The 23,437-nt window shown below is 37.6% G+C and overlaps 1 protein-coding gene across 1 annotated transcript; it reads right to left on the reverse strand.

The window, feature by feature from the left end:
• Nucleotides 1-780: 780 nt before the first annotated feature.
• Nucleotides 781-23,205, reverse strand: LOC145224540 (beta-1,4-galactosyltransferase 5-like). The gene is made up of 9 exons (XM_080091073.1): nt 23,022-23,205; nt 22,821-22,871; nt 22,557-22,655; nt 22,059-22,177; nt 21,551-21,667; nt 12,678-12,871; nt 8,902-9,024; nt 7,423-7,524; nt 781-3,183 (listed from the first exon to the last, which is right to left on the reverse strand). The coding sequence occupies exons 1-9, from the start codon at nt 23,158-23,160 to the stop codon at nt 3,048-3,050; spliced, it is 1,080 nt and encodes a 359-aa protein (XP_079947199.1). The 5' UTR covers nt 23,161-23,205; the 3' UTR covers nt 781-3,047.
• Nucleotides 23,206-23,437: the final 232 nt, after the last annotated feature.

A 23,437-nucleotide genomic window follows, 5' to 3' on the forward strand; every position in this document is an offset into this window, starting at 1 on the left:
GAAATTAATTGCCCCAAGTATTTGCAATACTGACAAAAGTGACCGGGTTTTGTGCTGAAGATTTGTGCAACCCATAAACGGAATAACTTAAGTCGCATAAAACAATGCATGTAGTTATTCATAAAAATAAAACCAGCTTGCTTTATTGGAAACTAAGTTTTATTTATTTAGTCACGCGGGGGCGCTAGTAAGCTACTAACTTACAATTAGGGTGCATCATTTCAATTCGTGTTTTGCAGCAGCCACAAGTCAAGCAAGAGTTTCGGCTTTTCCTACGAAAGTCAACTTTTTGGTGGTGATGGCAAATACGGATAAAAAGCTTGTTTTGAGCAAATCATGTCATAAACACAAATATCATTACTTCCAAAAGTTCGTTCTGAAACAAAGTTAACAACTCAGTGTCTGCAAGTTCCATATTTTATCAGGTAGTCACTCGAGTTAAATTAAACTTTGCTGCGTGCAACTGAAACATACATAAGTAAGTCCCATTACTGATCTGAATTGTTCCAACGTTTCAATAAACTACATCTCCGCTGCATTATTTCTCGCATCTTGCATTAAAACGACTTTTTACTCATGCAATATAATATAGGGTCAAAAGCTTTTAGTCTACATCAAGATTGTAACTTATTTGCTTGTCCTCTAATATAACATGTATATATGAGGTCTGAATCTACAAGAAATAAACATACACCTTAAGTTTACTTACCAGTTGCCCAAAGCACTAAAATTACTGCCCAAACTTGACTTTTCTGTGACGAAAAACACACAGCGGACAAGTTTGGTTGAAAGAATGTGTTTTAGACAGTTAAAAATGAGCAGAGCCGCAGTCGTCATGGACAAAACATTTCTCAGGAACGGCTGTAAAATTTGCAACGCCAAATTTGTACGCATATAGTTGTAAAATATGTACACACCACACAGTAAACTACTAATGTTCGCGAGTTAATAACGATGAATTGAAAGAGGGAACCGGCGTTTACTAGTGCATTGAAGTATAAAAAAGACAGACGAAGATTTGCATTGTATCGGACTATTTAGTGGTCGATTGCATGTTAATACATAGGTCATCAGACTTTTTTTTACAATTAGTGTACTATTATTAAAAGTTACAATGAATGTAGCAACGAAAATTGCGTTGGTATCGCAATTGTGGACAACAACAGAAAACAGTTCAAACGTAGAAAATTTTGCTTCTAGCATCATTGGCGGAACATTTAGGCATACAAGTATAGCGGTAGATCAGGTCATTGAATCGAAAATACAACCTACATCACAAAACAATAGCTGTAAAATGACCCAAAAATTTGTACGCTGAACAAGTTATGGAAAGGAAAAATTCAATAGAAAAGAACAACCAGTAACTGAGTTTTATTTTTATTTTTGGGGAGAGGAATTGGTATTTATTACCGCCAAACATAGTTTTGCAAAAATGGGCGATAGTTTTCAATGGAACATATGGATAAAATTCAATTTGAAAACAAGCCGAGCGATTCGTGGTAACATACAATATCTGCGGCGCTTCTTTTGCAACAAAAAGCGCTTCAGAGATCAAAGACTGCAAAAGTTTCGCGGATGGCTACTCTAAATCTAATGGAGGGATCAGGATTTTTCTTTGCGAATGCTGCATAGTTGTAAACTTTTGGTAACGTAAAAAACGTAAGCATAGGAGCTACACTTGCATTACTGGTGCCATGAAATATTTGTCTACTCTTGGCGTATTACTAATGTGAGGCTTAAACTGAACCCATGAAGTTAGGTACTTTTTCGATTAATTAGAGCGACATCATGTACACTTCATACTAACAGGAGCGCAAAAAGCCCATATTGCCATTTAGTTCTGATACGTTGATACTTAGGTAGGGGATAGCTATAAAACCTTCTTATCTGCTAATGCCAGAAACCGTAATTCAATAATGACCAATAAGTGTAACAGGGAGCTGCTTTAAAAATGTTCGTTGAAGTCAACCAGATGTGAGGGCCCGTTCGAAACACAAACTGGTTTGGTCATAAGGCCAGAAACAAAAATAGAAAGCTACAAGTGGGATAAAATATGCAACGATCCGCGCGAATGCGATAACACGGATATAAAAGGAGAAAAAAAACATGTATAAGAACTGCATTTGCAACAGGATAAGTCACATAACGGGGTAATATCTTATCGCAGAGAGTGTTTCTAAATCGTTCTTGTGCGCAAACGCCAAAAACAAGTGCTGGAAGGATTTGAAGAGTTCGATTAAAATTATTTAACACAGGTACAGTTAAAACCTTTGAAGTCTGAAAAGTGTTGACTAATTTTTTTTGGGTAACTGTTGACAGTTTTATGCAGTGTTTTATACCGGAACGGAACCAAACGAAATAACGTTATTCGTTCTGAGCAAATTATTTATTTCGTTATTTCGTTCTGGACCGATATTTTCATTTCGTTCCGGTCTGACCGAATTAAATTTATAACGGTATTTTTCCGTATTTCGGTCTTAACAAACAAACATTTCTTTGTGGTCTTGTCAACTATTAAGCGAAAAAGGAAGAAAGTTGCAACACACAATAATTATTGTCGGTAGTTGTTACGTCACATAACATTTGTCAATGATGGTCAAACGGATGTAAATTGTAGGAGCTTCAATTTTTATTATAGCCTAACGGCGCGAAATTTTTGAGCAATTGCATCATGTCAAATGTCCAGAACGAAATACCGGAATAAAATTTAACGGTATTTCGTTCCGTTCCGGTTTTTTTGAATATTTTTTATTTCGGTATTTCGTTCCGGTATTTGAGCCAAAAAATATTTATTTCGTTCCGGTATAACGTTCCGTTCCGTTCCGGTATGAAACACTGGTTTTATGATTTAAGAAAAGACTTATGGGAATGATAATGCAGGGCACACACTGAACGGACGGCACTGCAAGCAAAAATACAAAACACGACAAAAAAAACTTGCTATGTACGCTGAAGACTAGAAAAACATGGAAAACGAAGCACTTTACCAAAGGCTTTGCTAAAATGATGGTACCATCGATTTGAAACTGTTTGTTGAGTGACCAGTGTTACTCCATGGGTGGTTTAATCATCACTGAAATGTTTGTAAAGAATGGTTCGTATGTGATAGTTGGCTTGCTGTACACCAGCGAATTAAGGCCATCCGTTTTGCTCCGTTCCACTGAGTCGTGCAGCAGACTGAACCTAAACCAATAGTTTGGTTAAGTTGCTGCAACATGAGATGGGAGACAATGCACTGAAAACGTTTTAAAATCAAACCATAGTGCAAAGGTTGCCAATCCGCAGTATTGAATTGTACTTTGTTGGACGGCATATTTGCAACATTCAATGAATGAATATTCCTTTACATGAACCGGCTGATTCTGTTTCAACCAAGGCTTTTATCGCCTATTGGTTTTATTGTTTTATAATATGAAAAGGCAAACAGTGATCGTCAGTTTAAGCCAGAGGCGTGCAACATACGGCCCGCGGGCCAGTGTCCGGCCCGCGGCACCTACTTTCGTGGCCCGCGCAGACTTCAAAGTACTCCATCAATTATGAATACTTTTTACTGTTAGGGCATGGAATGTTGCTATATGTACATCAACACTGGTATTTTCGACTTTGTACAACGTCACGCCTTGATAAGGTTTTATCTACTGTGACGACATATTCCCGTTGTTACATCATAGTGTGCATTATGACAGAACTGCCTTTGTAGCAATAATTCAGTAACATGATTTATACGTAGGTGCCGTAAACATATTGACATTTATTCTACGAAAAGGTTAGCACAGTGGTTCCCAACCAGGGCCCATTGGCCCCCCAGGGGGGCCACGGGTGTGGATTCACCAGAAACACCTACTAAAAGCCGTTTTGTTTTTTGATAACTTTAACTTTATTTCTAATTTAATCGACTATTTTACATACTATTTGTCTATATTGAGGTTTTTCATGATTATGGATTCTTGTTTACTCTATTCAACCTGTTTAAAGCCGAAATTAGTATCGAATTCCTACACGAGTTTGCCATTTACATTTGTTAAGTGGGCCACAGCGTACAAAAGGTTGGGAACCACTGGGTTAGATATTCCATTTATTGAAAAGTACTCAAAGAGTAACTTGATTGTGTGCGCTTTGCTATTATATAAGCTGTTTAAAAATGTATGTGTTGCTTTATTGTTTGGCCCCCAGCTTTATTTTAACTGTAAGTTGTGGCCCACCGCGATAAACAGTTGCACGCCCCTGGTTTAAGCCTTGCTGTTGATGGTTTTGATCCAATACTGAATTTGTCGTTTTGATTAGTTAATGAATGAGACGTTTTCGTAAGCCTATTTCTGATGCAAAATAAAATGTCCGTTTAACGACTTTGCACTTCGAATTATGAAGCTAGTTAGAATGAAATTAGTAAAAGTCTGAATAATTTAGATTTAAAACTAAAATGATGGTACAAATATAAGCTTAAAAAACAAACAAGTTTGTTTGAACTTCCTGTTTGTTCAAAACTAGCAATCACTTCTCCAAAAACCTAATAGTTTTTCGGAAATTTACAAAATCAGTTTAAAACCTAAATTCCTCAGTGAATGACGAACACATTCCTGAAACATGACGTTTCGGGGAGTGGGCTAAGGGAAGAAAAACTATTTCAATTGCGAGTCAAAACGACCGGCCGCGGGGTCAACGAGCCAGAGTAACCTCACTGCTGATCATGCATAACTCAAAACCTTGGCTGTTCAAAATGTAAACGGTTTGGCAGCGCAGATGGCACAAGCTGCGATCGTTACGGATTTCCCTTATTAATGAACAGCCTGCGTTGCTAATGACATGTACAATGAATAAACTAAAACATGACAGTCAATTCATGACATGACCACGTCTTTGGAACTTGAAAGTGGCGGCCTAAAGTGGAAATTTCAACGTACTTAACGGTCTACATATAAACTGAAATATCAGTTCGCCCACAAACTTTATCTGAAGTACTGTTTCAATAAGTTCGTTCTGCCCACAGAATTTTATGCAACGCCACAAGGTGAGCGCTGAAAACCACATTGAAAAGGCCAGGTCTTATGCAAACAGGAGGAATTTGATATTTAGTAATTGAACGGTACAGTTTTATACGAAGTAATATCAATGTAAACGTTAAATCTTATGCGACCTATGGAACTAACAGTACCCCTACATTTATATTGACAAATAACTAGGTTGCAAAAACTCCTATGGTCCTACAACCATTTTTAGTTCGCTTGATTTAAACTTGCAGACGACAAAATCGCCATGGCAACAAAGAATCGATACAGTGACGTCACCAAGAAATGTGTAAGCGCTCTGCAGCATTTTTGTTGTACGCTTGACTGCTGTAGTAGGTTTGTTTCAACTCCTGCTTCCGGCGCTAAGCAATGCTTTGATTTACGGAACCAGTGAGACTGGATATACTACGCTAAAAATCTTTGCCTTAGAGCAGGGGCGGGCAACATACGGCCCGCGGTTGTAACGGACAGTAACGTTCCCCAATAGTAAAAAACTTTCCCGCCGTTGTTACCATTGCACCATACGTCCATTGTTACGACATAACTGCCAACCTTGTGGGTAGCCTGATTTCTCCGTTTTCTTTCTTTCCACACGTGTAGCCTAGTTAGTGTTTCAGCAGTATCTAAGTCTGTGGTGTATGCATTAAATTTGCTGTGGTGAATAATTTTATGTTATATCAGTTAGATTGTTTGGACTGTATTGTAATTGCGACGTTCTTGATTGTATTTAGTTTAGGTGGTCAAAAATCCGTTTTAAATCACTGGATAAATACGCGATTAATGTATCGATTCAGGAATCCGGCCCGCCAAGTACTTCATTTTCCCATATCAGGCCCGCCGACTGGAGAAGTTGCCCGCCCCTGGTTTAGATGGTCAAAAATCCGTTTTAAATCATTGGATAAATACGCGATTAGTGTATCGATTCAGGAATCCGGCCCGCCAAGTACTTCATTTTCCCAAATCAGGCCCGCCGACTGGAGAAGTTGCCCGCCCCTGGTTTAGATGGTCAAAAATCCGTTTTAAATCATTGGATAAATACGCGATTAGTGTATCGATTCAGGAATCCGGCCCGCCAAGTACTTCATTTTCCCAAATCAGGCCCGCCGACTGGAGAAGTTGCCCGCCCCTGCCTTAGAGGCATGTTTAATCTTTCACTGAAAGGGCACAAAATCTTCACTGAGCAGAAGTACAAAGACTGTTGACAGATTTGCTCACATGCGCGTTTGAAAAACCCAGTCTCGTGATTAGGCGTGTGCAGAATGTCAATATATAGCCCTGTTTGCATAGTGCATTGCATGGTCATTAATGGCTAGTGGGTAGTTTTTGATAACTTTTGAGTGATTTATTTCAAAGCTGTTTACACAAGGAACACTATGCACGGACTTGAAAAGTAGTTTAATCATAAACATTACTGCCAAGGTAGTGGTGTATATAGAATACATCGTGTAGACGTTTCGACAATCTCTGTTGTCATCATCAGTACATGTTTTCAATCAAGCTGTGGAACACGGTATATAAAGCACTAAGGAAAAAAAAGAAAAGAAAAATACACGTCTACACGATGTATTCTATATACACCACTACCTTGGCAGTAATGTTTATGATTAAACTGTTTACACAAATTCTAATAAATTACAAATCCATTTGAAAAGTCAGCTGTCGATTTTTCAACAACAGTTATTTTGTAACGTACCAGGTGTCGAAACAGAAATTTAAGATATGTAAACGTTGTTAAAACGTGGCTTTTTTATGTGGCTTTTTGTGGGCAAGTTTACTACATGTCAAGCAAAGCATGATCATAAAGGTGTGTATGCTAATTGTAAATGGCGCAAACATTAAAAAGGTGCGATATATGGTGCTAGCGCCAACCGCCTGATTAGGGATTTGAATAACTTTGTTTGCAAATTACGTTGTTTTATATTGACAGGCGTTGTCGCAACCAGTGTTTTCAGGGGCACAAGTGCAGGACCAAACTTGTGACAGCCTTCGTCAACAAACTACCTTGGATATTATATATTGTTAGAGTGGCCACTGTCCTTTGTAGCTAATCCTAACACGCACTGAAATCAACATTTTTACTAACGACAGTTAGGAGGGTGACTTAAAAGCGGGGATGAACTAATATTGGTTTAGAACTATTGGTTAGGAGTAAACTATTTTGAAATAGTGTAACACAAAACAGAAAAAAACTGTTATTTCCAGAATAGGAATAGTTGGGAAATCAACAGGCAGGGTCAAAAGCAAAATGTAACTTTCTCATGAGTTTCAGCCGTTCCAAAGTGTTATTTTCGGTTTAAGTCTTTATAGGTATTTCGTTTCGGTTTCAGTCGTTTTGGACTAAAGTTGAAATCGGTGGAATCAAAATTATTAAAAAAATGAGTGGGAGAGTGAGGAAACGCAATAAAATGCAACAAACCTTCCAAGGAACTGGGCTTCCTGCGTATGATGTTTCACAATGGCTTGGTATCTGCCGTAGTTGTTTGGTGGTCGAGAAATGTTGTAGCCGTGATGCTTTATCCTGTTAACAAAGCAACAAAAATGCCTTTGAAACTTCGCCATCCATGTCATTAGAAAAATACCACCAGGCTGCGCTATGTTTGTCAACCCATTGATTCGTTAAGATGGGTTTTTCACAGTGAGTCTTGTTTATGCGATTTTCAGGCATATAGGTGTTGAAACCACGATCATGTCCTTAATTTTTAACAGTCTAGCGCTGAACTTTTAGATGTCTAAACAACGGAGTTTAACGATGTCAGCGTTATTAAAGTATCTGTTGTTTCCATATCCCCTGTAGTATTACTATGTCCCGAACAGACAATATAGTACATGTGATAACGTAAAGAATATTTTTTACATCGTATAGTAATTGAGGTTTTAGGCAACGCAAATTTTAAGCCTATATGTACAAAATTACATAATATATCGTAATCCATGTATGTAGATAGGTATGTGTTTAATCTTGTCCCCTATTGCAAAGTTTCTTTCGGTGCCCATGTGACCACAAGACAGACGTTTTTACGCTAGTCTACAGACAAATGTATAGATCCGACCTACTGTGTTCGGCAGCGCAATACACTAATATCGGATTAAAACAATGTTAATGGGAACTTTCAAAGCTAATCAAGTCGTTTGAATACATTACAACCGAAACCGGTATAGGATGACTATACGGTATTTGGTGGACACAAAAAATCCCTTTACTACTTGTTTGCTCTAAGGTGCCGTCGGAGGATATGGGGTACCGAACTTTCTCTTTACTACCACGTGAAATGAAACAAGCAATGCAAACAAACTGTCTGGACTGAAAGACACGTTGATATTTACCAGACATCTTAGTCTGGCAAACCGACTTTGAATGAATTTACAGTAAGCCGACAAGTACCATGAAACATTTTAGTCAATGGAATTTTAGCTGTTGTTGTCAAATGCCCCGTGGACTACCCAGAAAGTCAATATGCGACACCCGTTAAAAACCAAATGTTCATAGAACCTAAAAAGCATATTGGGGCCAGGGTTATTTATGGTCACTGCGTTTGATGTGGTTTTGGCAGCGAATGAAGGCATAAGGCGTTCGAGCGAGCGGTACATATATTAACAGCTTAAATTTATTGAAATTTTATAGGTAGACAGATCGGCCAAAAAGTATCAAAAATATATAGCCCTTAAGGCAACTGTTTGCCATTTTTTACCAACCTAATCATGGATAAGTTGAAAATAAAATGATAGAAATACATGAATAGGTTTTGTGCTTTTTTAAATACTAACAGCCGTGTAGTATGAGCTGTTCTATATGCAACACGAACCGAATTTCTGGAAAGGAAAAAGATAAGAGAAGGGGTTAAAGTTTAACCAGCCGTTGAGCCATTTAGGATCGGGACATAAAAAACTCGTTTACCTTGCATAGAAATCGTCATCCTCCCCACCCCATCCCCAGAACTGGTTGCAAAATCCATTCACTTTTTCAAACTGGTCAGTCATTACGCCACTCACTCCACCAAAGAAATCATCGTATTCCAGTCTGTGAAAAACAATAACACTAATTTGTATGATAAAGATTGACGAAACATGCCATATATGTATACATTGAAGTATAATTTTTAGCACCATACAATAACACTTTAGAGTAAGATGGCCAACTCCAGTGTCGTTCAACCGGTGTTCCGTAAAAGATCGCCAGGTGCTCCGCAAAAAATTGATTAGTTTTGACTAGTGGTCTATGCAACACCGGTCAAAAGCCACTGGTTTAACACAATGGACGTAAATAACTTTTCTTAATGAATAAGATTACCCCAGTTTTAATATCACCAGTTTTAAGGTTCCATTGTGATTTGCTTCATTTATTGATGTGTAATATTAAGAATGTAATTACGTTGGCCTGTTGATGCTAAAGTACAATGCTGTGTTGAGTGTGGGCCTGTTTATTTTATTGAATCATTACAAAGTTTTATTCGGTGTTTCGCAAGATTAATTTAATGCATGAAGTGTTCCGTGGCTCAAACACGTTGAAAAACACTGCCTTAAGCATAAATTGTGTAGCCAACCGTTTATTTGAGCAGTTTGCCCATTTCCAAAACCACAAACAAGACAATAGTGTTGCCTGGGTGTCTTGTATATGTGAGGTGTAATTTATTGTTGTCACACCATCACCTTTTAAACATACAAAAGTCGGTATAAGATGCTGAAAAGCAAGCTTTCCATGGCATTAAGAGGAGATACGCTGTTGTGTACATTCAAATTTCAAATGATATTAACTTTGACTAGGTAACAGTATTTAGGCCAGTATGTTTATCTCTATACCTTAAACATAATGAAAAATAATATCGAAAACTTTTCTTTGTGTAACAGCTGATAGTATAAGCCTTATACCATCGACTGTAACGAAACTTCAAAGAAAATGGCCGAAACCTAAACAGCACATCATTGCATAGGAATTTTCTTGTCATGACTTGAGCTATGCAAAGAGCTAAGCAACAATCAAATCACGAAGAGATGGCATGGAACGAAAATGTCAAACGTGATTGGCGATCGTGATTAAAATAGGAAAAAACAGCTGCGGGGTGGAAACTAATATCCCGTTTCCATGGCCGTTGGTCCTCGCGAGGAGGTCCGCGAAAACGCTGAAAAAAATGCTGAGTCATTCCTTATTGCGTCCGATCGGACTGAAATAGCGGAAAAGTCCGATCGGACCAACGGCCATGGAAACGGGATATAGGGCGAAAGTTTGCTAGTTTTATGAGGCTGTAAAAATGTAGTGGGGGTCGTTTCAATAACAAACATGCCCTAAAAGAAGGATCATAAACCAGTGGTTTCCAACCTTTTTCTATGAATTCCTCCTTTTACAGTTTGAAACATTTTTATTTTTCCCTAATTTGCTACATAGTGGATACTAAACCACATAAACATCATTTAAAATTGGGTCTTTTATCAAATTCACAGGTTATATTTACGAAATTTGTGTGAATATTTACAAACCACATGTAAAAGTCGAAGAAGTAAAAAGTTGAAGAAGTAAATCCCCCCCCCCCTCAAGTTCCTCTAAGATTGGGAACCACTGCCATAAAGGTTCAATCACGGTTGCTTATGACACAGGTTTTGAAAGCATTTAAACCTAATATTGTGTGAGTAAAACGTTTTGAAACTAGTGTACAACGTGAAATGACACAAACACCATTGCATGCATTATGGGTGTATCTACCACTATATGAAAACGCAAACTTTTCAAAATATGAAGACACAACTGAGATGCCGATTATACTGACAGTTTTGGCAGTTAAAAGATCGTCAATCTAGTATGTATTGCCTTAGTACAAAAATAGCAATTGTCAGACTGGGGGCAATTAATCTTAACTTTAACTGCATTAAACCTTAGCCAATGACAAAAACTTTCAAAACAACGAATTTTGTTCTACTGATATTAAATTGTGTTCGACGTTATATTGCAATACGAAACTGGTAACTATTACATGTAAATGTAGTTTTAAATACGCTTTTCGTTCAGTTCTTATTACATTGCACATTACCAGTTATGAATACATATGCCTCTGCATCTGCCGGAAACTAAAATTGTATTTAGTCCGAAAGCATTTAGAAAGTGACTTCCTAAAGCAATACTATGTCGGTAGGAAATGGTTTTTGACGAAAATGGTTGAGCCTGAGTGTTAATATACAGTAATACACAACAGTATTATGTTTATTGTAGCCGAAAATATTCCACTTCTTAGTGTTTCAATGAGCAAAATAATTTTGTCATGAACAGATACCAAAACACAACGAAATTCGAAAAAATGGGTGGGGCCATGGTCCCTCCCTGGCTACGCCTATGCACATAAACCGTCGTAAATGTAATAAACATGCTTACTGTGCTGTTTTAACAGGTTACATTTTAAACCGCCCTACACAAACCGGAAGCTGCTAGTATTTACTTTGTGCTAAAAGAAAAGCGAATAGTTGACAAAGGCAGTTTTGAAGATTTGTAAAAACTGATGCTTTTTATCAACAAGCATCAAAAGTCAGCTATGTCAGTTTACATAAGCGGTTTACAACAGGCCGTCGAGACACTTTATCATTGCGCTGTTTTGTGATTTCAAGGGTGTCACATGATTTCATTTGCTCATACTATCAATCACATGATTGTGAGCAAACCAGCTGTAACCAGAGATGTTCATAAAAGTGAGTTTCCAAGAGGTTACAAGGATTGTGTGTAGCTATGTTACGATAGCAAACCTGACTTTATCTCAAATGACATCCTTTAAACGTTTTATGCAAAGCATCATTCGAATTTCTGCACTAGTGTACACGACAGGTTTTTTTCGAGTTGGGAACCAATGGATACGACTCAGACGCACAGAACTCTAAACTGAAACCGCAAACCAATGTAAATATGCTGTTGCTGCTAAGCAAAACATATAAAACCAATAAAGCTCTTTTATATTAAATTTCGAAGACGTATTTTACCCGCCTTCATAAAGATGGAGATAAGTAATACCACTCAGGTGAAATAGAACACTATACAAGGTTCTGTTCATAATCCTAATGACGATTATAAAGGCCTAAATAGACATAAAATGCGAGATGTGCTATCATTCAAACACAAATGCTTATGTCATCATTAGTGATACGAGGCTACATCAGTCGTACATGTTTACAAACACTAGAACCGCATACAACATTAATAAGGTGAATTATTTTTACCTTCGCTTTTATATTTGAACGAAAAACGTATGGACACTTTCGGTTTGGGATGGTGATAAAAGCTATAAATTCAGTGTCCGAAACGTTATAGTTATGGGCTTGGTCACAAAAAAACCTTTCCAGCTGAAAATAAATCAAAGGGTTGATGGTTTTACGACAGGTATATGTGATTGAAATGTTTAACCAACAGGTTTATGGTTTGGGTGTCCCACCTCCACCAGATACCTATGCCATAAAATAAACCCTCATCGAATGTGATACGAGTTGGTATCACGTTATGTCGATAAAAACTACGACTAGTGTGCACACATCGCAACTACATGCATGTTTACATACCACCCCAACCTTTGCTTAGCCATCAAAGCCAAAACGTAAAAGCAGCCAGAGCTCACTATGGCGTAAAGTAGCATACACGTCCAGCCTTTCCGTTTTGATTCATGCTTTTTTATAGCAGAATCAGTACATTATGGTCAAACTAACCGGTAAAGGTGAATGTCCAACTGCTCGGCAAAGTGTTTCGGCATATCCTTGCAGCCATAGTAGATGCGGTCGTTCTCTGGGATGTGGTCCACGTCGTGGAATATGAAGCAGTCGTAGTAATCCTTTTTGAGCTTCTGAATTTCGACAAAGCCGATGTTGAGCAGCATCGCCCGATTAAACGGGAAATCCCCTTCCTGCGTGAGAAGTTGTAGTTTATGAATGGGTGTTTGAACCCGGGTTTCTGGTCCTGCCGGGTTCGGGTTTTCGTTTGAATAGAACAGGCTCGAGTTAAGCCTGGGTATGCACATGCTTTTATTTGTGCCCTAATTTCTTTAACTTTCAGGCCAAATTCGGACTTTTTAAATTTAAAACAAATCAGGTTCGGTCCCGTACTTTCGTGTTCAGGCCAAGTTAGAACTCTGGTTTAAACAATGTCAAAAATAATAAAAAGTTGTGACTCATAGTCATACAATAATGTCGCTATCCAACCCCACAAGTTCAAACAGACCAACATACTTTTGTGCAAACATATCCTCGCTTAGGCAACTTTTCTCAACACAAAGCACACAAAGCCATACACAGCGATATTTGTATGCCCATACATAATATTGGTAGGCGTTCCCACACTTAGATATACTTTAAGGAACCCTTAACGATTATGTGGGACGGCCATTTTTCCTTGTCCAGAGTTTAAACGAGAAAACGTTGGTTTGACAGAAGTCTCCTACGTTTTAAATGGAGACCTCCGTCGTATTTACTACACAACAAACGATGGATAAAACTAATAAAAAATACCGAACAAGTGTTTCGTCCAACAGGTTGCATATGTCACAAATTTATCATTCAACTGGTGTGAAGCCAAACAAAATACTGTTTTTTTCAAGAATTTTTCTTTGCTGACGTTTCGCCCACCAAAACGGTATGGCTTCTTTAGAGCAATGAATGAAATTTAGCGAGCACACAAGAGCAGCAGGATATGATAAAATAATAATAACATGTGAATAAATGATAAAATATGTCACCCACATCCAGTGACAGTTTGAGTAACCAACAGCAACCAAAGTGAGAAAACAAATGACTCATGAGTCAACAATTTTTCACATGATGAAGAAAGGTATTTTATTTACCAAAAGTTAGTCAAGTTTGATCTGTAAAGACTCGTTTAGTACGATGATGCAATATTTACCTAAAATGCGTGTGCTGTGAACCAACTACGAATAAGTCTGCGCTAAAAATGATGAATGCAGTGACTGGCTTCACTTGGTTCTGTGGTATATTCATATTTGTTAAGGCATGACACAAACTATATTATTTGTAGAGGTGAAGTTTGCAGCCTTAACAAGCGAAATTGACATGATGCTGTACAAACTTAAATAATCTATCAACGCTTCGAATTTTCCCCCTAAAAGTAAAACAAAAACAATTTCGATTGGGAATTTGAAGATTTTGATGTGTAAGAACGTAACTCTAAATACTTGTAGAAAGGCTGCAATTTGTATAGTTGGTTTGTTCGCAATTCCATATGTTACCTGGGTATTCTCAAAAAAGCGAAACACCCACCATCAGTCACGCAGGCTTCATTCGTCTTCAAGCCGTTCGCCGTGTTTACAGCTACGCAAAATGTCATATTTGGGCCACGTAAGACATTTAGCTGCCAGCAACGAGATATCAATCAGTTTTTTTCCGTATGTCAGGTTTCCGTAAAAATTCGCAAGCCCAACTGGGTCATTAAGGGTCACGCGGTGTGGCCGCAGTAAAACACTATTATCAGGTGTAATATAAGAAAGCTCAGTTAAGCGAATCGCAATCCAGGAAAGGAACAAAAAAAATCATTTGAAAAATTGGAATCTAGCCTTTTCGGCTGTTTTCCACTGTTTTCATGGCAACCGATTTCGTTTAATTATTCAGAGAAAGGATATAATAAGCTAGTATTGGGTTTCGTAGACTAAACAAACGCCCATACTCCAAACAGAGGAACAGAGTGCTCAAAAGCTAACTGCCGTACAGCCGTGAACGTGCCCAATGTCACTGGACCATGTAACGGTGCTATCTGAAACCCCATAGTATAATTATTTTCGATTTTTTTACGGTAAATTCCGTACGTACCGAGGCATAAAACTTTTTCTTTTTTGGCTCCATAAAGTGGGCATTTTCATCATTATGTATTTATATTGTGTAACAGCTTCGCAGTAGTGACAATTGTATTTGAAAGTCAATTAAACCTTCAATACGTCCCATTTTATCTAGTATTGTTCCAATATCAATGCCCTTCCCGGCGTCCAGCCAATGTAGCCATGTCCCTAGTTATTTGGTCATTCCGCTACGAAATCCTAACATGGTTAAATAGTATCGTGTGTTAGTTTGTTAGTAATTCTTTTTCACTTGAAAAACTGGGTTATTGCTACATCTGAATATCTGGAAAAATTCTACTTTATTTGTTCGCCTATTGGAAAGCGTCTCGGTTTCAAGCCGGAAAAATATGTTTACCTTGTTAAACCGTTACCATCCCACCCTCGGCAAAACAAATATCGAAACGTAAATCGCTTTGTTCATGTAAATGGGTCACCGTGTTTTTCGCCAACGATTCGAACTGTAAACAAAGCCCACTGAGTAAAACTACCTAGTTCTTCAGCGTAGCGTAACGGCGATCCACATCAGTACACACAACGCGCTATCCAGCAGTTGACTGATTTTTATCGGCGGTCTCAAATAACCATAAAAGTGCGAAAAATTGTAACACCTAAGCCTTTATACCTTTTTTGCTACTTATTTGTTTTTGAGGGTATATGCGCGTGTATTCAGGCACGATGTCTCTTAGCAAATTCAATTTTTACAGCAGTTTAGTTTTGACCTGCTTAAATAAAATGTCTTTGTAAACTTAAAACGTGTCATCAAGTTAGATACATGTTATCAGATTTATCTTACCATGTTGGAACAACCATTCCTATAATCAAAAGACCAACTGTAAATACATAAGACATGATGTTCAGCAGTATCCGCTACAGTTATAAAATTAATGTTTCTCAGGATATAGTGGTTAACTCGCCTGGTCAACAATTTTAAAAGCAGTACTATGTTGCTCCAAAATTTCAGTAGGTTAAAAATTAACCAAAAGCTAGACACAATGGGATAAAACGGGCTTGACCTAAAGGACTGGTGGATGGGCCAAGTGCACATTTTCAGCAAAAATCATAGGCATAAAGTCTGATAAATCGAAGATATTCGCATGCAATAACTTTTTGCCAAGAAGTCAAGCGTAGAGCCAGGATAAATAGATCCTAACCAACCGTTCAACCGTCCATTACTGACGGGTGTGCTGTATATATTGGGATGGAGCTGGGACATCGTTCCAGCAGCTATTTAAGACAATTTTTCAAGCTTTTACATAACAATCAGACAAAGGTAGTCCCAGTGCTCACAGACGTGGAAACACATATCATACAGTCTATTGTCTGTCACAAACTGTCAGTAAACGTTTTCCAAAATTAGGATGTCATATAATATCATGAGACTAAGATTTTTATGTTCATAGAAAATTCTTAAGAACTAGAAGGGTGGCTTAGCCCATATTGCCCTTGCATATACACTATAACCTATTTTAAAACATAAATATATTTCATATGCTTATTTTGTATTGGGTCCCATATTAGCCATCGTCTTTTATAACTTTAGTCGTTTCTGCAGGCAAAAACTCATGGGTCCCCACACATGCAAAGTTCAAAATAATGCAATTCAAGAGATAACCATGAGAAAGTCGGGTGTTGTAAGGTAAAACACAGTGATCGGCACTGGGCTTAAATAATAATACTATGTAGAATACAAACTATAAAATTAGATTCACCCCAGATCTTGTTTTCAGCCAATTCTGACACTGTTTAAAAACTCACCCATTTTAGGGGGCTAGCGGGGTAAATACTGGGGTTATCAACAAAAACAAAGTTAGATGCACATCTACATAACTACATCTACCATCTGTGCAAATTTCAAAAAAATCCATCAAACATTTGATGGAAAAACGAGTCGGACAAATTTGGGTAAAAACACCCATTTCAGGGGGCTAGCGGGGTAAATACTGGGGTTATCAACAAAAACAAAGTGAGATGCACATCTACATAACTATATCTACCATCTGTGTAAATTTCAGCCAAATCCATCAAACATTTGATGGAAAAACGAGTCGGACAAACTTTTGGAAGAAACCCATAATAATGACGCAAAGAAAGGTCATCTAGGCCTTTGGCAGTGTGCAAGTAGTTGGAACGCAAGTCATGCAGCAAAACGTGCTTGACTAAATTAAAATGTTGAAAAGCCCAAATTGAAAACGCCCTTTTGCTTCATCATAAGCCTAAACGCAATTTCCGATGTTTTTCGTTTCGCCCCTGTTCAATCTCTAACTCACAGAGTTGCTTATTACAGGGGTGCCGCGCCGCGCGACCAATAAACTTGCGTGCGCGACCGCAGTTTGTAGTCACAATTAAAGGTGGTCTATATTTTTTTAATTAATTCTCAGAAATATTTTTAGAATAATAGTAAAGTACTGACGAAGTGGCACAATTAGCAGAAAAATATAGAGTAGGCAACGATCTAACAATATTGTTTTCGCGAAAAACACGCTTGAGTCAAGCCGCGACCGAATTACGTGAGTAGCTTATTTTATGAGGCACTATCGCGATGCTACGGTAACTGTGTAAAAGGTGCAATCACCAATTGACATGACGTGACTGTCATCAGTTGAAGTAGTGATTTCCGCACACGTTTTTACAACCTAAAAAGAACATTTACTTTTCACTCTAATAATAAGCATTCTTACACATTGGGCGCGAATGTGATGCTAATCGTCGTGGGTATGGTGCAATCGCACACGTGTCCCAAAAAGAATTTGCAACGCACATGCACTCAACAACACGTCACTCACGCCGCACAAACATTTTCAACGGATTGTAGCTATTAGATTTGAAGCGACGCAATATTTTGGCAAAAAAAGTTTGCCACAAAAAAAGCTGAGGTCATAATTTCAAATCTTCGTATGATGCGTCGTATAACACAAATCAATACATGTTGTTGTATTTAGGGTTAGCCCGATAATACAGTATTACCTGATGCTATGTGTAGCATCGCTACTCATTCGATACTTATGTGGCATCGGAACAAATACCGATACATTTATACACGAGTAAAACGTGCTTTAGTCTGCTATTTGTGCAACTAAGTTTGCAAACGGTCACTTCACGCGGACTTTTGACTCAGTTGCCATTGTAACGCAATCTCTGCGTCAAGTTTGGACGTTTGCTGTTTGTATCTGAGAACATGTAACACGAGCCGAAAGACCGATTTGCCGAATCAGCAATTTTAACGACGATTCGTCAAGCGTCGGGTTAAAAACTGGATATCGGGCAAGCCCCAATTCCAAAACCTATGCCAATAGGCTATGCAGTGATGTTATCGAAGCACAATGCTCCACAACCTGCCGCCGTATGCGTACTCATACGTACGGAGACGAATTAGTGCGGCCACGAAACTGTATGTGGAAGTATATGTGTTGGCTGTAACGCGTTGATTTAAACTTAATTTTAGGCTATAAAACTGGTATAAATAGATTATTCGGGGCTACTAGGGTGATCTCGGTAGCAATACGTGACAGATTTTTTGGTACCCTACAATTTAGATAGTGGCGTCATTAACAATTGAAACAAATCATTAAGCTTTACAGTTCAATCTATGGATTAGGCATAAACTTTCAGGTCCAATCAAATGGGATATTGTGAAATAAATCAAAATTCTTTAAATCACTAGATTATAAAAAATTGAGTCATTTGGTGGCCGTTTGTAAAATAGGAACCTGCGATACGGCTATTAGTGGCGAAATGGTCGTACATTAGGTGGAAAAAGACACATACAAAAAAACGTATGCGCTACTAAATTTTTTTGCGCGCTACCAGATTCCGAAAAAAATTTTGCACCCCTGGCTTATTATATGCATATGTATGAAATGTTAGCCACTTCATGTGTGTATTGATTGTTTGAAAGATACAATATTAGGAAAGTTCCACCCCGAAAACATCATGAGAACAAACCAGACAAAAATTTGAAGTTCTGCTGTACGTCCAACGTAAGCTTTTGTGTCGATGTTAGCAGTCCTAGGGACAGGTCGCCACTGAATGGCAAAGAAATGGCACAAAAACAACGGCAGACAAATGCCATAAAAACAATCGAGAAACGGTTCGAATATCCGGAGACGTATAGTGCGTAACGCCCATAATTTATCTGGTGTTATGATGCGCGGCCTCCCAAAAGCAACAGAGCTTTTTATGTTTGGTCAATAATATAAAAAATAAACCTGAATTTATATTACACATTGTTTGGCAAACGATAGAAGGATAAACGTTAAAATTTTCGGAACTGGAGCAAAACCACAATTGGTTGTCGTATTTCTAATGTCACGAGACATAGAGAGTTAACCACAACGGCCGAAACCACTCGAAGATCGGGTTTATTGTAGTTACAACAGCAGCTGAATACACAACAAACACACAACAAGGCTTTCAACCGAGTAAATGTCGTGCAGAACCAATATTTCATGGATCGTGGACCGAATATGTGAACGAAGAACCTTTTCTACAGCTTCGCCGTTTGATGTTTGGGAAATCTACTTGCTGTATTTTTGCTTTCAGCATTTGTGATGTTCAATACAGTCACACAATTGCACAAAATAGCGGTTTGTTCGGACAATGGAAAGCCATGTGTCTTCTTAAATATTGGCTTGTTGCCGAGCAAAAATACACAACTCCATCAACATACAGGAGTGCGGAAACTACTTTCCGTTACAAACACGCGGCAACAACGTTCGGCCAACAGAAAATCAAACAAACACTTAAATCGTACGATCTGTTCCCAAGAATCGGTAAGTACCCTAAAACAAACGACACAGTGGAGCCACTGTCATGGGTTGGTTGCCGAGTGTCATATTAAGTGTCGCCATATCTTCAAAAAATATGCGTCAACCAATATGAGGAACCAAGATAACGGTGCTTTCCGTTGACAAACTTGGCTAAGGGTAAACAATGTCCGAAAGTCGATTGGCCGCCCCGTGTTTCGCTTTGTGTACTGGCAAAATGTCTGTTTAGTCTTATCCACCGAATCGCAAACACAATAATCCACCGTATCGCGGAGTAAACATTGTGCGGGGGTAACAGGCGAATTTCAAACGTACACGTACTCGGTCCAGCAGTTAGTTTGATCAATTGGCCAAACACAGGTCGATTTTGTACCCAAATCCATTGGCAAAAAGTTACGGACGCAAAAAGCGAATCGGAAGGCCTCTCTTCTGTAATCGACCTAAGTCTCTTTTCAAATTTTGTCTTTACAGTTTTGGGCTGTTTGTTACTTAAAATATGGTTGACAAGGTACGGCACAAGTGTTTTCACAACAACTATGCGTGCACATTGATGTGAAGTACCCAATAAGTCTATTCACGATACGCGCGACCACGAATAAACAGAGAAACGCCGTCTTTCCATTAGAAGCCAAGCACTTGAGTTGAATAGACAACAAATAGATTTCAATACATTATCTACATCAAAGGCAATTAATATATTTTGTTATACGTTTTTTTTTCAATTTAGCGTTACTACGAAAAAAGCAACGGTTATGAATCGACGCTTTTACCCGTTAACACGATGCAAAAAGTCTGTCTGCCCAATCAGGAAACAATCGTTTGGGCGTCTTTCCGTAACTTTACAAAAACGTATGCAAAATTTAATCCAGCATCCGCATTATACGCATAAACGTATGCAACATCACATTCCACGTCCGCATTTTGCTCAATACCTTTCATTGACGGCGCGAAGACACACTGTTGGACGAAAATGTTTAATTGAGCAACCAGGATAAGTGTCAATCACTTTCACACAAATGATGTGCTATGGAAAAACCATAAACACAAATACAAAACATGAAACTGTATAAAAGTTTGAGGAAAATTATTTGATAAGATCTGAGTGATAGCTTGAACCAAATGACATTTGTTTTACTTAGTGTAAGAGTTGATTTGATTTTGTCCCTGAAACTGAACTCGATTATAGGATTATGTTGAAATGATCCTTTATAGTACACAATTTGAGTTTAAAGAAAACAATGTAGTTACCGAGGTTACAGCTTTTTAAACCATTGTTAAATTCTGCGCAAATACAAATATGTATACATGTAAAAAAAATGCCAAAATTAAACATAAACAATATCTAACAATCATCCTTGATGACATTTTATCTTTCTTTCACAATGTCAGCAGTACATTCAACTCAATGCTGCATATTTCGCAAACATTTCATACACAAAGGTTGCTGTTATACCATTGTAAAAACATTCAAAACCTTGGCATTTTTCAATTTTTGGCAGATCAGCGAAACTCAGTTCTACTGATTGATCAACTTTAAAAGCAAAAACAATATTTTAATACCGCAATATACAAACATCAGGGCAAGAATGTATCAGGACAACACTTGGATAACTTATCAACCAGTTCTGCCTATCAGTGTACACACAGTGTTCGCATTTATACAGCTTCAAGCACCAAAGATTATTATCACAAGTATACCATTCTCCATTATCCACACTCACTACGGTGCAAGTAACCTCATCACACAGAGAAAACGTATCAATTTACATACACATACACTCCTACCAACAGCTTGTCAATGAATAGTAGTTAAAAACAAATTTGACACCAACCATACAGCTAAACAAAATAGAAGTCATTCCTAACTGAATAAAAAATGTAAAGAAAGCATAGTTTTATTCACTAAGTATTAGTTTGGCATTTGACACAATGTTTCGAAACCTTACAATCAGTTCTATAATGGTTTGACAGCCCTTACCTGATTTACTACGAATATTCCAAACTCCACATGCTGCTTAAACAAGTGAGGAAAGATGTGTCGTAGTAAAATTGGAACATGTTGATGACGATTTCGAAAGGGAATCAAAAAAGCAACCTAAAAGTAATATACTTATTAATGAAATATCTTCATGAAATTTGTAGTGTACAAAACATGCACACATAAACAAGGTACAATATTCAATTTGGTTGCATTCATACAACCCAAACTGCAAGGTAGAACGAAGGGCCTGCAGTTGCATGGATGTTGGCTCCAATATTTCCTGATAGGTATATACAATAAAACCTTTTTTTATATTTAACATGCTCAAGATAAACATAAATTTCGGGGAAATGCTTGGTGACAGTGTGATTCGGTATAGCGCCTTCAATATGCATGGCTTGCTATGATTAATAATTTGAAATTAAAATAAAAATTTAATATATTTACTCATAAAAATGCAAAAAAATATATCATCAAATGTTTGTATGTTTCTGACATCACCTACCCTCCATTTTGGAATGCAGTCATCAGGCTTCCAACTGCCACCAAACGTTATAGGGTGCTTCAGCTCACTTTCCACTTGTTTCAGTGATATTTCTGTCATGTTTACATCCACTGGGCCCACTGCATAATTAAAATACAGGAAGTGTAAATTGCTTCATGTAATTCAACCGAAGGTTATTTTGTGGGCCAAATTTATGCGACATTTCAGACATAATAGCAACTGTCTTATAAAACAAATACACAACCTTTTTACTTATTATATATAAGCATGATGTACTTTTTTTCAGTCAACAGTTAGTACAGCAACTAAAGACACAAAAATCCACAATTTCCTTGAAGTTAGTTTTGTTTGGTGATTTTACAAAAACACATGTAGCAAATTTTATCGCAATATTGTTCAGTCATAAGTTTTTTGGACAAAATTATGTAGCTGAATATTTACCCAGTGAAGCTGGGCATTAAAAAGTTATATGATGTATTCCAGCTTTTGTCAACTTACCCATTTCAGGAAATCTTTCAGGGCAAGTTTCATTTTTATAAACATGAAAGTCCGAAGGAATATAATTTTTAACATCCACAGGATGTATAATCACAGCTTCTAAACAAGAAAATAAAACAAGATGAAGTACAATTTAACAATATTTTATCAAGTTGAATCAAAAGTTTTGTACAAACATATTTTTTCCGCAAATAAATCTAACATTGGTTTAGAATGAAACAATGCAAATGTCATTTTTAGTGATTGTAAAAATAAATTACTTACCCTGGTTGGCCATGGCCATATGTATTTGGAGTCTGTAGAGGTAGGCATTGGCTGAAAAATATTTTGAAAGATTATTTAAACAGTCTACTTATATTTACAAAGATAAAGTTGGCATGTACAATTCACTAAATTTGATTTTCTATGGGGTACCGTTTTTTATATCTGTATAAAATGTTTGTGCAGTTTTAAGGCAAAAAATACCTGCTCCAGGTGCTGTGTAGATAAAATGAATCACAGAAAACAATGTAAGGCAAGCGGCAGTAAGAAAAAAGCTACAGCAGATAAATCTCACTGAGTACCTGTAAGACCTTCTACCAAGTAATCTTTTTGAACTAAACATTGTGCCCTACAGAGAAAAAAATTGCCACCTAAAAAACAGAATATATATGAACCAAAAGGCTCAGGGACTTAGGCTAATCTGTTCTACTAAAAGTTACAAAATTAATGTTCCTCTAAAAAAGTGTCTGTTCTGGTGCTGGTCCTATCAAGAAAGTTGGTCTTACATATTACACCCAAACCACATCACAGAAATAAGTACATAAAGACTTAAAGATCAAAATCAACTGTAAAAACCACGAGGTATTCATATGTAAATATAACAAACAACAAACACCCAA

This window comes from Phallusia mammillata, chromosome 1, assembly GCF_965637545.1.
Source record: "Phallusia mammillata chromosome 1, kaPhaMamm4.hap1.1, whole genome shotgun sequence".
Lineage (NCBI taxonomy): Eukaryota > Metazoa > Chordata > Ascidiacea > Phlebobranchia > Ascidiidae > Phallusia > Phallusia mammillata.